This window comes from Chamaea fasciata, unplaced genomic scaffold, assembly GCF_029207755.1.
Source record: "Chamaea fasciata isolate MVZ Bird 193981 ecotype frontalis unplaced genomic scaffold, bChaFas1.0.hap1 SCAF_4, whole genome shotgun sequence".
Taxonomy (NCBI): Eukaryota; Metazoa; Chordata; class Aves; order Passeriformes; family Sylviidae; genus Chamaea; species Chamaea fasciata.
Window position 1 is genome coordinate 31,242,122 of NW_027094089.1, and position 14,038 is coordinate 31,256,159.

Genomic DNA, 14,038 nt, shown 5'->3' on the forward strand with positions numbered 1-14,038 from the left:
GTGGCCTTCCTGCCTGATCAGGAGTCTTTGCTACTGTTTTTCCATCAGCCAACTCTTAGACAGTTGAGTGGTTTGGTTGTAAAATACAAGCTGAACTGTGTTTTCCAGTAAAATAAAACTGTATTTCTGAAAGTGAAGATTTTAATAGAGTAGTGTTCATGAATTTTACAGCTTGTGCTTGGTTCATATGGAATGGTAATACCAGCTTATATTTTGGCTTGTTTCTCTCAGTTTAGTACTGTGAAAGATTCGTTGTTGTTTTTAAGGATGCAGTTTTACACAAAAGGCAAAAATAAGCATTTAAAGTTTGCTGGAGCATAATGATGTCCTTACATCATGTGTCTCTTTTTGAAGTCTGCTCTAAAGCTTCAATTACTTGATTCACAGTAACTAATCGAACCGTTGAATGTGCAGAAGACTGACTTTAGGGACATGCAGAGCTACTGTGGAGTGTCTGTGTGTGTAAAAACATCAGCTGTGCTTATCCGCACAAAATACTTCATTTGAAAGTTTGTATATTTTGCATAAAATTGTATTTCGGTACTCTATGTATTTTCCTCTGACGTTACACTTGAGAGGTCAAATTTGCTGGATTTTTTTGTTTTGAACTTGCACTTTCTAGAATGCATTCTTTTCTTTTGCTTTTAGTTCATAGGCACTTTGAAACAACTGACATACTTGGATGTTTCTAAAAACAACATTGAAGTAGTCGAAGAAGGTATTTCAGGTTGTGAAAGCCTGCAAGACCTACTGTTATCCAGTAATTCACTTCAGCAACTGCCAGAATCTATTGGTTTGTATTTTAAGTTAACTCATGTTGCCAAAAGCAAAGTAGTTCAGAAACAGTGCAGCTGAAAATACAGAAATGACATTCTAGATGTGTTTCAGTTGAGTAGAAGTGCCAGTTCTTGATAAAGCTGTAATGCAAATAACTTAAAATTGTTTTGGAGCATTCTTTACTTTATACAGTAGTTTGTAAATGGATGAAGAACTGCTGTCTCTGTCAGGAAAAAACCCAATTTCTTTCTTTCCCTGCGCCCACCTGCCTACCCAAATGGTTGACACACTGTAAACTGGGAAACAAGTTCTGTAAGCTCATCTTGTTATTTCCTTAGGAATCCAGCATTATAGGCATGCCAGGGAATAGAGATGTGGTTGCTTGCCCATAATGTTGGGGGTTTTTCTCCCTCTTTATTTAAAGTTAAAACTCAGCTTAATGAACTCAAATGTCCATTTTGATTTACTTGTTCCTATTATTATAGGTTCTCTGAAAAAGGTGACAACACTTAAAATTGATGAAAACCAGTTAATTTATTTGCCAGACTCCATAGGAGGGTAGGTATTTCATCAAAATAAGAAGTTGAATAGCCTTTCTGAACACTTTTCTGTAACAAAAAAGTTACTCTCCTCTTTCAGAAGAGTCTTTCAGTGTTAGTCTTTTTATAACTACTTGATTTAATTTCTTCTACATGTTAATGTCCTAATACAATTTAAAGCAAGTGTTTTCATATCTTAGTTGTACTTTGCAGCATGTATGTTCCTAATATGTAATGCCAAAGGACATATGTTCCTCACTTAATGCAGCCACCAATCTATGAAACAAAAATTAAGTGTGACAGAAAACAAGATAATTAAAGCGTCAGTTAGCTTCCTGAAACTTTTTTTTTTTTTTGCAATTAACATGGCTATGGTAGATATTGTAAATGATTGCTCAATCTCAAAAAACCTTGTAATAAGTAAATATGAACATGTATTTATCTTTTATATATATGGAGAATTTTCAGCTGTCCATTAGCAAGTTTTTTAATACATCTTTTGGTGTTCAGCAATTTAATTTAAAACTTGCAAATAATAGCAAAAATAACTGGCGCACAATTAAGTGCTGTACAAATGTACAATGTCTTCCAATTTCTTTTCATATATTTTTTCATTAAAATAGGTTATCTTTTGTTGTTAGAGTTTACAAAGTACTGCTTCACTGCCAGATTCTTAGGTTCACGGCCTCTAACTCTTGAAATTCTTTGCTTATTCAGAAACTGCATTCAGCTGTAATTTGACAGTGATCTGTCCCATTCTGAATGTTTTTAATGCCTTACACTGGCACTTTGTCATATACTACACAAGCATTTGATGTTTTTGGCCTCACTGTTTTCATTGTGAGGACAGTGTAAAGGGGATTTTAAAAAAATAAGCAAGCTCAAAACAGAACCAAAAAACCTGCAATTGACTAACAGGAAAAAAACACGCACCCTAAAACACATTTTAGGCCAACAGTAAAGGATTCTTCTTGGATTTTAATTCCTCAGGGTGTATTTTGAACTACATTTTGGATAAATAATTAATAGTAATATTAACTTCATTTAAACTGCAAGTATTCAATTAATGTTGGTTTAATTAATCTGTATAGAGGAGTTATTTTTTTTTGTTGTTTTTGCAGGTTAATATCAGTAGAAGAACTGGACTGTAGTTTCAATGAAATTGAAACATTGCCTTCATCTGTTGGGCAGCTCTGTAATATAAGAACATTTGCTGCAGATCATAACTTTTTAACTCAGCTGCCATCAGAGGTATGTATTTAATTGCTAGTCTGTAAAATGAGTATTTTAATGTGTTAATATGGTCTGTACAACTTGTGAATAACAAGTTAATAATTTTTGAGAGGATTTTCTTTGTGTGTGTTTTTAAAGGAGGATGTATACAATTAAACAAGTTTATAAATAATGAAATTTGATTTTGTAAGCAACAAGTAGGAATTCATTGCTGTATATTGAAACTAAAACATTTAGGATGTAAGAATAAACTTTCAAGTCAAAATAGCCTCAATACTAATTGTTTTAAAACAATTTATTTCATATTTTGTTGTGAATATTTTCATATTTATGTCATGAAGATGAATTAATTCTTTGTTGTGTTTTTTTCTTTTAGATTGGAAACTGGAAGCATGTAACAGTGTTGTTTCTGCATTCTAATAAGCTTGAATTTCTCCCTGAAGAAATGGGTGATATGCAGAAATTAAAAGTCATCAATCTGAGTGACAATAGGTTTGTAAATGCTTTTAACCAAGTAGAAGTTGTATAAAATGCAACAATAATGTAGAGGGATTGTTATGAATACGTTATGGCTGTCTTTCCTTGTCTCACTTATAGCTCAGAAGCTGACTGAGATGTGTTTAATGTATTATTGTCATATTCTGGATCTTACAGTTCCATTATATTAAGCTATCTTTATTTTAATGACTTGGCAAATGCATTGAAGTGCACCTTCTCTACAGTCATGATTGTTAGTATGTGTTTTTCTAGGGAATTACTTCAGTTATTTTCGTAAAACTTGATTCTTACTTAAAGATTAATAACTTCTTGAATTACATATGGCGCAGCCAGCAGTATCATAGGATAGTGTAAAAGACGGAAGAGAGTTGTGTTTTACTAGAAGTGGTCATTAAAAATAGAAAAATGTTTAGCTTTGGGGAATTGTTAGTTTGTATAATTGAAGTATACTGGGAGAGGGAAATCTAGCAGTGCTCTCCCTCCTGTTCTGTCAATCCAGCTTCTCTGTACTCCATCTGTAGCTTGATTTATCCATTAATGCCAGAGCACTGATTATCCAGCATAGCCCCTTACCCATTTGAGAAAAAACCTAATTTTCAGGTGTAGCACATTCTTCCTTAATTGGCATGTATATTGACAGATAAAATGGTGAGGATTCAGATTTATTAATTCATGTTAATTGTCTTTGTATTCAAGCCAGTCAGTTGAGTTGAATTCAAGTTACAATGTTACTTCTTTATTTGAAGTACTTGCCCAAGTGGGCAGATGCACATCTTTCTTGTTTATTTGGGATTTTTTTAACTTGAATTTAAATTACATGCTATAGCCTTTCAGCTCTCACTATTTATTAAGTTAACTTCATATGGAAATATCCCTTTAAAATATTTTACAGGCTAATGCAGGATTGTTTAAAGTCTTAACAGTATGGCTAAGTGTACTTACGTAATTTTTGTAATTGACAGACTGAAGAATTTACCATTTACCTTTACAAAACTGCACCAACTCACTGCTATGTGGCTATCAGACAATCAGGTACGATTTTTTAATTTTGAAAATAAATAGTTGTTGACTTTGTTCCTAATGGGATTGACAAGAACAGAGCCCCCTGTTAAATAAGGAGACCTAGTACTGTTTACATTAATACTTCCTTGACATTACTGTGTCAGTTCTCCTGAAGTAACCAATACTGAATTAGCTGTCTCTGGTGACTCATAATCCCAGAGTTCTGTGCTGTGAGGAACTGCTATTCAACAGATGTTGGGAAGATTTATGTTTGTTTGCTTTTGTTTCTGTTGTGTTTTCTCTGGGTTTGGATTTTAGTTGTTGGTTGTTTTTTGTTTTGTTGTTTTTTTGTTTTGGTTTTTTTTTTGTTTAGTGTGGTTTTTTGTTTGGTTGGTTTTTTGTTTGTTAGTTTTTGGATTTTTCTGGTTTGTTGGTGGTGGTTTTGTTTGTTCAGGCTAATCTACACAGGAGAGTTAGTGCTTGGTAAGCTTCAACTGAAACATGTAGCCTGCTGTTCCTTCCCCAGCTGTACCAGCGGGGAAACTCAGCATACCTGGTTTTGAGTTAGGTTTCTTGCCACCCCTTTGAACTATATGACTGTTCAACTTTGAAGCTGTTAAACAGTGACTCATGTGCTTGTATTTTTCTTTTTATTAAAGTCCTTAGTATTATGCTGCTTTTCTGAACGGAATTAAGGTGTACAGGGCTGTCAGAAATCCACTAGCCTCAGATGTGCACTTTCACTAAAACAGTAATTTTGAGAATCCTCTGCCCTTCCCTATAAGGGGTGGAAGATGTTCAATCTGGTGTCAAAATCAAACAAGTGTACAGAATTTTTCTCTTTATAAGATTGTCTGCAGCTTTAAATAGCTGTGCATTTCTGATCAGCGTACTTTGGAATAGTAGTAAGTACCAACAAGAATCTGGGTTACTTTTTTACTATCTACTGTTTTCTTTTCACAAAAGCTGTTGCTGAGTTTGTCCTCAGTCAAAAAGCCTGTCATCAGTCAAATACAGACATGTTAATATCTTCATTTTGTAAAAATTATTCAGAGGAGAAGTGGTTTAATTCAAGGAAGAGTAGTCTTCAAAGTCATGGAACAGGCATGCTGATATGTAGGTCGTATTTACTTTTTTATAATATGTATTTTCATAACTTAACCTTCTTTCATTTACTTTCTAGTCTAAACCACTTATCCCTCTTCAAAAAGAAGCCGACCCTGACACACAGAAAACAGTGCTTACTAATTACATGTTCCCTCAGCAACCAAGGACTGAGGAGGGTAAGGAATTTCTGAACTACCTGTCACAGTGGTCACTTTTGAAAATAATAATGGGAAGGCTTCCTGCTAATATGATTTTCACTAAATAATGCTTAATACAAGTGTGGAGTATACTTGTAAGAGATGATGAATTGCGTCTGATGAATGAGAACAGTAACTTAATGAGATTTAGGTGTTGGTGAATTCTAGCTGAAATTATTTCAGTGAGTAAGGTGAGAAATGGACTGACGGGAACATGTTCTGTGGTGGTTGCCACTCCCAGTGTGACACTCTTATTCCTTTCAATAGAGCCTAATGGTTTGGGGTAAAATTCTCTTAAGCAAGTGTTAGCTTCAAACTGACTATTTTAGCAAAATATTTCCTCCATTACCAAGTACGTGTTTTTGGCTTTTTTTTTTAAAGTACATAGCATTCTCTGGTATATTTTGAAATGAAAAAAAAAAAAATCAGTCCAGGAAAAGCATATTGCTCACATGTAGTTTGAATTGTTTTTATGAAAGATTAGGCACAAAATTTTAAGCTCTTACCAGAAAGTTATTTCAGCACAGTTGTGAAACAGTTAAGGAAAATTCCAGTAGTAAGCCCAACAGGAGTTAGGGAAGAAGAGTTGAATAAGTTTGTTTTTTCACTTTCTTTCCCTTGCAAGGAACAGGAAGAAGCTTGTGCTGCTTTAACAGAATTGAAGGGGGGGCAATATATTAATGGAAATAATTGAAAACTGATAAGTTCCAACATTTCTTGTTCTGTAGCACAGGTGTCTAGTACACTGACACAGGAGTAATTAAAAGCATAAGCAGTAAATTGAGCATCACTTTTAGTGCCTTCTAATGTATCTGCAATACCTAGGATAGAATGTGAGAATTGGGAGATTCATTGAAGTTCAAGACTGTTCCTGAAAGTGTTCTCTCCATTGGAGCTCTGTTTTTCTCGGATTCTGGCTTTCTGCAGACAAGAAAAGGACTGTTTGTTTGGTTTTAGCTGACAGAATACCTGTCTGAGGTGGTAGTTCCAGAAGAAGGTTTAAGGGTCAATAGATAGGGTTATTGAGTTGGCTTTTGGTCAGGAAGTCTTCGTAATAGTGATAGTGAAGTTTATTATTATATTTTCAGATATGTTAAGATTTTAAGTTTACCCAAAAAATTCAGAGTAACAAATATTCCATTGCACTTACTGAGCTCTAAAATTAAGTATTTTTCTATGCCAGGTATAGAAGTGGTTAATATGAATAGTCTTGGTATTGCTAGTGAAGGATATACATTTTCTGGGTGGTAGTGGCTAATCTATTAGACTATTTGTCATGCTGAAAGTAGAACCTGGCTGATATAACACCAAGACATGCTAAAATGAGAGACATCGGGTACCTACGAGATTTTTTAAATCTCTTCTTCTAAACAAGAAATACTTGTATCTAAAGCCCTATCAACTGCATAACTGCTGCAAAATCATACAGATTAATTTAACCTTCAGTTTTAGATGCTTAGTTTGCTTTAGGATTAGTAAGAATGCAGGTTTTTCTCACTAAGTCATTCTTAGTTTTCATTTTTAAATTTTCATTAAATGAAGTCAGATGAATGTTCTTACCTGTGCTTAATGGTATTAAAGACTGATAATAGGTTATGTAAATCTATACAAGTAAGATTCATGTTTATATAAATATATACACACAAATACGTTATTTCATATTTATATATAGAATAAAACCACTTAGAGTTCTGCTGAAAATTTTCAAGTGTGAATGTTGAGACTAGTGTACAGCTGAGCATATGATTATCTTTTTTAAGATAGGGATTTTTCTAATATGAAAGCACAGCCAAATTCATAAAGCACTGACATTGTATCTAATCTTCAATTAATGGTGCTGTTAGTCTTTTATATTTTAGAAAGAATGAATACAAAAGCGCACCAGTCCCATCCAAGAGAAGGAAAAAGAGTATATTTTGTTTTGCTTAGTGTAGCCTATTCTTATAAGAACTTCCTTGGATTTTTTTTTTCCAGTTATGTTCATATCTGATAATGAAAGTTTCAATCCATCTCTGTGGGAGGAACAGAGGAAACAGCGTGCTCAGGTGGCATTTGAGTGTGATGAAGACAAAGATGAGAGAGAGGCACCACCTCGGGTTAGTATTGAATTTATTTTTGCATACTTGGTGCTTCCCTCCCCCTTACTTCTGCCTTTAATTCTCAGCCTTTTCGTTACTTTGGTTGTGAGTTTCACTCTGCTGAATAAATCAAATCATCAGTTTAGAGTATCTGGCAGGATGAAACACTGTAGTTTGGATTTATTTGTTGTGTTTGCTTCTAGTTTGGGCATTATTTGGCCAGATCATTTTCAGCAGGGCACAAGGGAAGAACTTAAGCTGATACACAGCAATGTAGGACCTAACTATGATGCTACCTGACTAATGGTGCTGTGGAGAACAAGTGGGGAAACCATGATTAATCCTGATTTTATTTTAAGTGAATTACAGCTGGTTTAATCCTTGCTTGGAATCATTGGACATACTGGGGGAAAGGGAGTGGAAGTGATTAATAATCTTGCCTAATTGTATAAGCTTATGTCTGCCTCTGTGCAGGCAGACTTGAGTATCAGGGTGGAGATTCTAGAGTATTCAGTGGTTTGGCATAATAAATGATTTGTTTTAAAGCTTATGTTTTAGTCCTGACATTTAAATAAATGTGGAACCTTACTGCTTTTTGTTACACAGGAGGGCAATCTGAAGAGATACCCAACTCCATATCCTGATGAACTGAAGAATATGGTCAAAACAGTCCAGACAATAGTACATAGACTAAAGGATGAAGAATCTACTGAAGATACTGCCAAGGAGCCAAAACGAGAAGTCCAGACAGTTTCTGTAAAAGATGTGGGGGTAAAGGTTAGAGATAGCATTATCTTCTGATTTTGCAAGGAATTCCGAAGACTGAGGTGTCTTTGATTCCTTTTAATTCTCTTCTCCCTCCCCTCCAATGCTTTAGCAAGAAAAATTGTTAGATTACAGAACCTGTTTACCTCTTCCCACATAAGGAGGTCTGTAATAAACAACTGATTTGCAGTAGCAGTCTTCCTCCTGCACTACGAACAAGAAAAGTGACCTAATTCTCAGACAAATACAAACTTGGTTCTGTTAAGGAGCTACCTTCTTTGGTTTCTGGAGGATGGTATCTTTGTCATCTCTGATCCTCTTTCATCTGCCAGACTTCAGGATAAAATTTGGATAATCTCTAAGGCTTTTACTGCCCCTGACTGAAGTCTTTGTGTGGTAACAAGCAGTGATAGCAGGCTGGCAAAAGCGTCCCAAATCTCTTTAGAGCTTGATGCAGCATGAGAGAAGATAGGACTACTTTTTGGCCACATAGCATCATTGTAGGTATTGCCTGTTTGATTTCTTTCATTTGACTCGAAATATAATGGTCCATATTGACACCAGTAAGATAAAGAGTCAGACTGATTGACACAGGGTAGGGACTATACCTTAGTTAAGGATGGTGTTTTCTTAGCATTTCATACCTGGTGCATCCTGTTCTTTATAACTTCAGAGCTCATATTATTCCATTCCATATTTTGCCAAAATATATAATGCTCACTCTATATGTTGCTAAAAGTGTTTCAGGTTGCTTTCTCTGCTAATATTCTTAATTCTGTAGACCTCAGAAATCGGTTCGATAAAGAACAAAGCCGATGAGAGAAAGCAATATTCAGCAGGAAGCTCTGTGCAGGAGCCTAGTGAACCAGAAGCAGAGCACAGCACTGCAAATTCACAGATGACTGCACTTGTTAAAACCTTGCAGAACACGAAAACAATTGTCAACCATGAAGACATGCTTGAGGTATGGTTTTGCAATGAGCATTACAGCAGTCAGAAATTGTGCTGGTGTTCTATTGAGTTTCTTCTTCTGGGAGATGAAAATTTCTGTTGACAATAGAGGAAAATTGCCCTCCATCAGTGTTGTAAATTCACATGGTTTTCAATACAGTATTTTTCTCACTTCAGATTTTTTCAAGTAAAGTTGAAACAGCTAATAAAAAGTTGATAATAAAAGATGCATGCATTTAAAGAAAAACAATGCAAACTCAACTAAAGGTTGATATACACTGTGAAAAGACTCATACTTTGGTAGAATTCTCCACTTGTTTGACTCTCAGTACTTCGTTAAATAATCACTTTTAATTGTTGCTGAAATGAGAAAATACAGATCAGTGGTAGCAATAAAAAGTTCCCGTATCCAAGGGTGTATACACATACATTTCAAATTAAAAGTAGAAGGTGGGTTTAAAAATACTTATTCCTCTGTGTTTACTAGTGAGATGTCAGGAATATTACTTGGAATATACTTACCTCTTACAGTGAAGGATTTTAAACTTCTGAACTTTGCATCTCTCTGACAAACACCATGTATTCATTTATTTAGAAAGTTTGAGATTTATGACAGATTTTGGAAGTTGTCATTCAATCAGTTACCAGTCACAACGGGTAAAACACTTTTTTCATAATTTCACAAGTGAATTTTTTTGTCTGTGTCATGTAACTGTGGATTGTGCCTATATCATACAGTGAAAAGACTTGAGTGACAGGCAGTGGTGGCTGTCACTGGCTACTTCCCCATTAGAGTGTTTTTGCTTCTGCGTTCTTTTTGAAAATACTGGTATTGACATTTTTTCTTTAATTTTAACATGTGATTTCAGAAGATCATGATAGTTGTCTAATGACAGTGACAGTAATTCTTTGTAGTTGTAGTAAGTACATGAGTCAGGTACAGCGAAGACCTTGTTTCCATGTATTTCCTTATTTCCTGCTGGTAACGCTGTAGCAGAACCTAGATACCTAAACTTTGCCTGTGTGTAAGCTTTTCATTTCAGCATTGATTACACTTGTATGTCACATCCAAGAGGAAGGAAATGTGGTAGATGCAGTGAACAGGTTGGTTGTAGAGAAAAACCAATGGTTTTTTATTTTTAGTTAGGACTGTTGTAGCTTGTTTGTTGTGTCTCAGTCAAGTTTGTCCTTCCTGCAGACCTAAGAATTGGCCTGGTAATTGGTATTATGGGAAGGTGATGCTCCAACAGGTTCCATGCATTAAGGGTTCCAAAACAGTAAGAAAATGTGAATATTGGTAGACTTTTTTTGCAATTCTCGACATGGATTTTGTAGCAGAAAGCATATTTACTAGAAAGAAAATTCTGCTTTGAGGAAAGAAGTTTTGATGGGGGTTAGTTTCTTCAAAATACTGGGTTCTGAAGATAAATTATACAGGGTAGCAGTAGGATACTGAATCAATTGCATGGCTGCTCTTGCAGCAGCTTTGTCTATTAATCTCTCTCCTAAGTGCACTGAGTTCCATCTTTTGGTTCAGAACTGGGGATTACTAGCTTAAATGTATTCAGCATTGCTTTATTTCTCTACCATTGCTCTTGAAGTTAAATAACTTCTTTTCCTTTTGGAATTTACCCCTAGCAAGCTACCTTACTCTGTTTCTGTTAGATAGACTAGGCAAGCCAAGGTCCTTCAGTCTTTTCTCACAGGGTACTTCTACATTCCCAGGATTCTCTTGGTCATGGCTGCTTTGTAGCTGTTTTGGTTTGAGCTCTTTTCTACAAAACCAATGCTGGGCTGGTCAGTCTGTGGCGTTTGCTGGTTCAGTGATCACTTTGTGACTTGGACTCAACTGGATGCTCTTTCCAGTGGTAGAATGAAGGCTTCATCTGCTTGCTCCAAATAGTTTTTTGCAGTTAAAGTTACCTGCCTCAGTGTCATCCCACAGAGTTCAGCAGTGACAATACCGGTCTGCAAGTGCTGCTTCTTACAGATAATTCAGTTGACTTGCAGTACAGGTGCAGTACAAAGTTGTTTGCTTTGCCTATGTTATGTTGCTCATTTATCTTTTTACCCCTTTATTTTTTAGTGGGTGATAGTTTAGATAGCATTTACTTACCTTTGAGCTGCTCTTCAAAACGGACAGCATAAAGCTGTTTTTCCTTTAGCAGGAGTCAGAAGAACTCTCCTCTGATGAAGAGATGAAAATGGCAGAAATGCGACCACCACTGATAGAAACCTCCATAAACCAACCAAAAGTGGTAGCGCTAAGCAATAGCAAAAAAGGTAAGATACCATAAAAAGCATTGGAAGTGTTGTGATTTGGATAATTTCTTGACTCTAAGTGCCTAAATTTCCAAATTAAATTAAGTCAAAGAAGGCTTAATTTGTATGTTTTAAAAGATTTTCCTAGTTGAACAATGAAAGCAGGGAAAAAATGCATATATTTGAGTGCATGCGAGAGAACCTGTGTTGATATCCTAATTTTCTTGATTGTTGTCAGCTTAAATCAGGCAGAGTAGGGGTGTCTGTTCCATGGGGTTTTGAGCTTGAACACACTATTGACATGCTTAAGATTGCAGAAAGGGGTATATATTGTAAATACTCTAGCTCCCCCTTCACCCAGATTTTGTGAATTCTTGCTGCAACAGGCAGCTGCTATAGGTAGCAGTATCACTTATTTAAATTTCTCTACAGAAGCTGTGCTCTCTTCCTAAGGTTTGAGAATAAACTTTTCTTGTGCAAACTCTTTCTTCAGAATTATTTTACTCTTTTATTTTTCTTTGCTCTTCTAGTATGGAAATTTTGAACATTTTTTTCTTGTTAACTAAATTTCATATTCTCTGAAATACAAATTTGGTCTGGATAACTGTTTCTGTAAGAGTAAGAAATGGCCTAATATTCAGAGAAAACATGATACAGAAGGAGGATAGCAAATTATATTTTGCTTCATATGATATCCAAGTCCAGTACTTTCAGGAAAGGCTTTTCTGGAGATTAGATATATAAAGGTGAGATTTGGTGAGGAGAACCATATGGTGGAAGCAGGAAGAGTCTGCTGAGGATCACATACAGATGAAAAGGTGGATGTTTATCAATGCTGTCCTTGGATTTTTATGTCTGACTAAAGTACCAGGTCAAAACTTCTTTCTTGTCTCTGAAGACAGACATTAGTTCCACAAAATGTATGCGCTTGGCACCTGTAACTGTCTTGAAGCAAAAATTTAAATGTATTTGTTTCTACACTCATGTCAGAATCACGGCTGGCTTGAATTCCCCCAGAGAAATTATTTTTATACGGATGTAGTATGTAAGTATGCATACATTATGCAAGAATCAACGTGCACAGGGGTAAATTACTCTGAAAATGTTGTCCTAGGGGATCTGCAAAGCATGGGAATGCATTGAATTCAAAATCTGCAGAAGAACATTTTTTATTGCTGATTTTTTACTTTACTAAAAAGCTATACAGAGCTTATCCAGTGATGTAGACGGTTCCAGAGTACTTGATCTAGTAAATAGCTTTAATGATAGAATGCTCAAAATCAGGAATGGCGTACCCTTTCAGAATACTGCATGTGAAACAGTGTGCTTCATTTTCTTAGAGGCCAATAGATTCATGTAATTGACAATTCTGAAATCCTTTTAGTAACAGAAGTGTGATTGGATAGATATTTTAAGGAAGTATTCCGTAATACAGCACTCGTGTATGACAAGGGAAATGGGAATAAAGCAAGAATTTAGATTTAATTAACAGATAAGAGCTGTTTACATTAGGGCAAATATTTTTAAAAAATAGGAACTATTTCCCACAGTATTTTGTAAGTTTAAATGAACTTTGCAAAGGTGTTAGCTTACATTTTAGTTTCTGGTAGTAAGAATTACTGAAGAACAAGAGACAGTTTCTAAATACTATACATACTCATATGAAATGGCTGATAATAAGATCTGTGTGTCTAACTAAATTGGCACATTTTTATTTCAGATGATTCAAAAGATACTGATTCCTTATCAGATGAAGCTACCCACAATAGTAATCAAAATAACAGCAACTGTTCCTCTCCTTCTCGAATGTCAGATTCTGTTTCCTTAAATACTGACAGTAGCCAAGACATTTCTCTCTGTTCTCCTGACAAAGAAACACGTGCTGCTGTTTTATCCAAAATCAGGTTTGTAAGATACTGTGGACCACTAAGAAAAAACATTAGAAGAATGTTACTTAATATTTTATATGGTGTTCCTTCCTTTAATTCATTAATTTATCATTCATTAAGTATTTAAAATTTCAGTGTTTTATAATAAGGTCAATAATGTTCTCTTAAAGTTTATAAAGTTCTTGAAAAAAAAAAAACTTTCAGAGACTAACTTTAGTATACAATGCATGATTGTTGTTTCTCTTAGTAATAGGATGTAATAATTTTATCTTTGTAAGCTTTTCCCCTACAAAATACATCAGTATACCATTTTAAAAGCACTGCATTTTTTTGCTTATTTTTGAAAATCTATTTGATTGCTAACATGCCTATTAAAGGCTCTTAAAAACTTTAAAATAATGGAATTAAAGGTTGTTACTCTTCTAGGGGTTTTAGTTTAAAAGTGTTTTTCATAGAAACTGCTAATACAAACAAGAAATGGTCCAAAATGGAAATTAAAACAAAGTAATAAAAAACCTTAAGTTACTGTCACTTTGTACTTCTTGACAATTTTGAACTGTATTTAATTATTCTTGTTGAGTTTAAACAAGCTTCTGAAGCCATGTGACATAAAAACGTTGCCCAGATGAGCTCTCTATACAATGTACTCCTTCAATATTAGATAGCAAATCATAAATCTGTTTCTTTGTCCTGTTTTGTATGCACAGCATGGTTGCGTATTAATAGTAAATTTTTTTCTA

At 34.9% G+C, this 14,038-nt stretch overlaps 1 protein-coding gene across 7 annotated transcripts in view; it reads left to right on the forward strand.

Annotated features, from left to right (window-relative positions):
• ERBIN (erbb2 interacting protein) overlaps positions 1–14,038 on the forward strand; it is a 118,247-nt gene that overhangs the window by 84,531 nt on the left and 19,678 nt on the right. For 4 of the 7 annotated variants that reach the window (XM_066181228.1, XM_066181224.1, XM_066181222.1 and 1 more), the window contains 11 exons: positions 649–793; positions 1,263–1,335; positions 2,438–2,567; positions 2,926–3,041; positions 4,010–4,079; positions 5,233–5,332; positions 7,328–7,449; positions 8,038–8,208; positions 8,978–9,160; positions 11,313–11,430; positions 13,130–13,313. In XM_066181228.1, coding sequence (XP_066037325.1) covers positions 649–793; positions 1,263–1,335; positions 2,438–2,567; positions 2,926–3,041; positions 4,010–4,079; positions 5,233–5,332; positions 7,328–7,449; positions 8,038–8,208; positions 8,978–9,160; positions 11,313–11,430; positions 13,130–13,313 — 1,412 coding nt within the window. The remainder of the gene's footprint in view (positions 1–648; positions 794–1,262; positions 1,336–2,437; positions 2,568–2,925; positions 3,042–4,009; positions 4,080–5,232; positions 5,333–7,327; positions 7,450–8,037; positions 8,209–8,977; positions 9,161–11,312; positions 11,431–13,129; positions 13,314–14,038) is intronic. The other 3 variants (XM_066181223.1, XM_066181226.1, XM_066181227.1) reach the window with 2 other exon arrangements.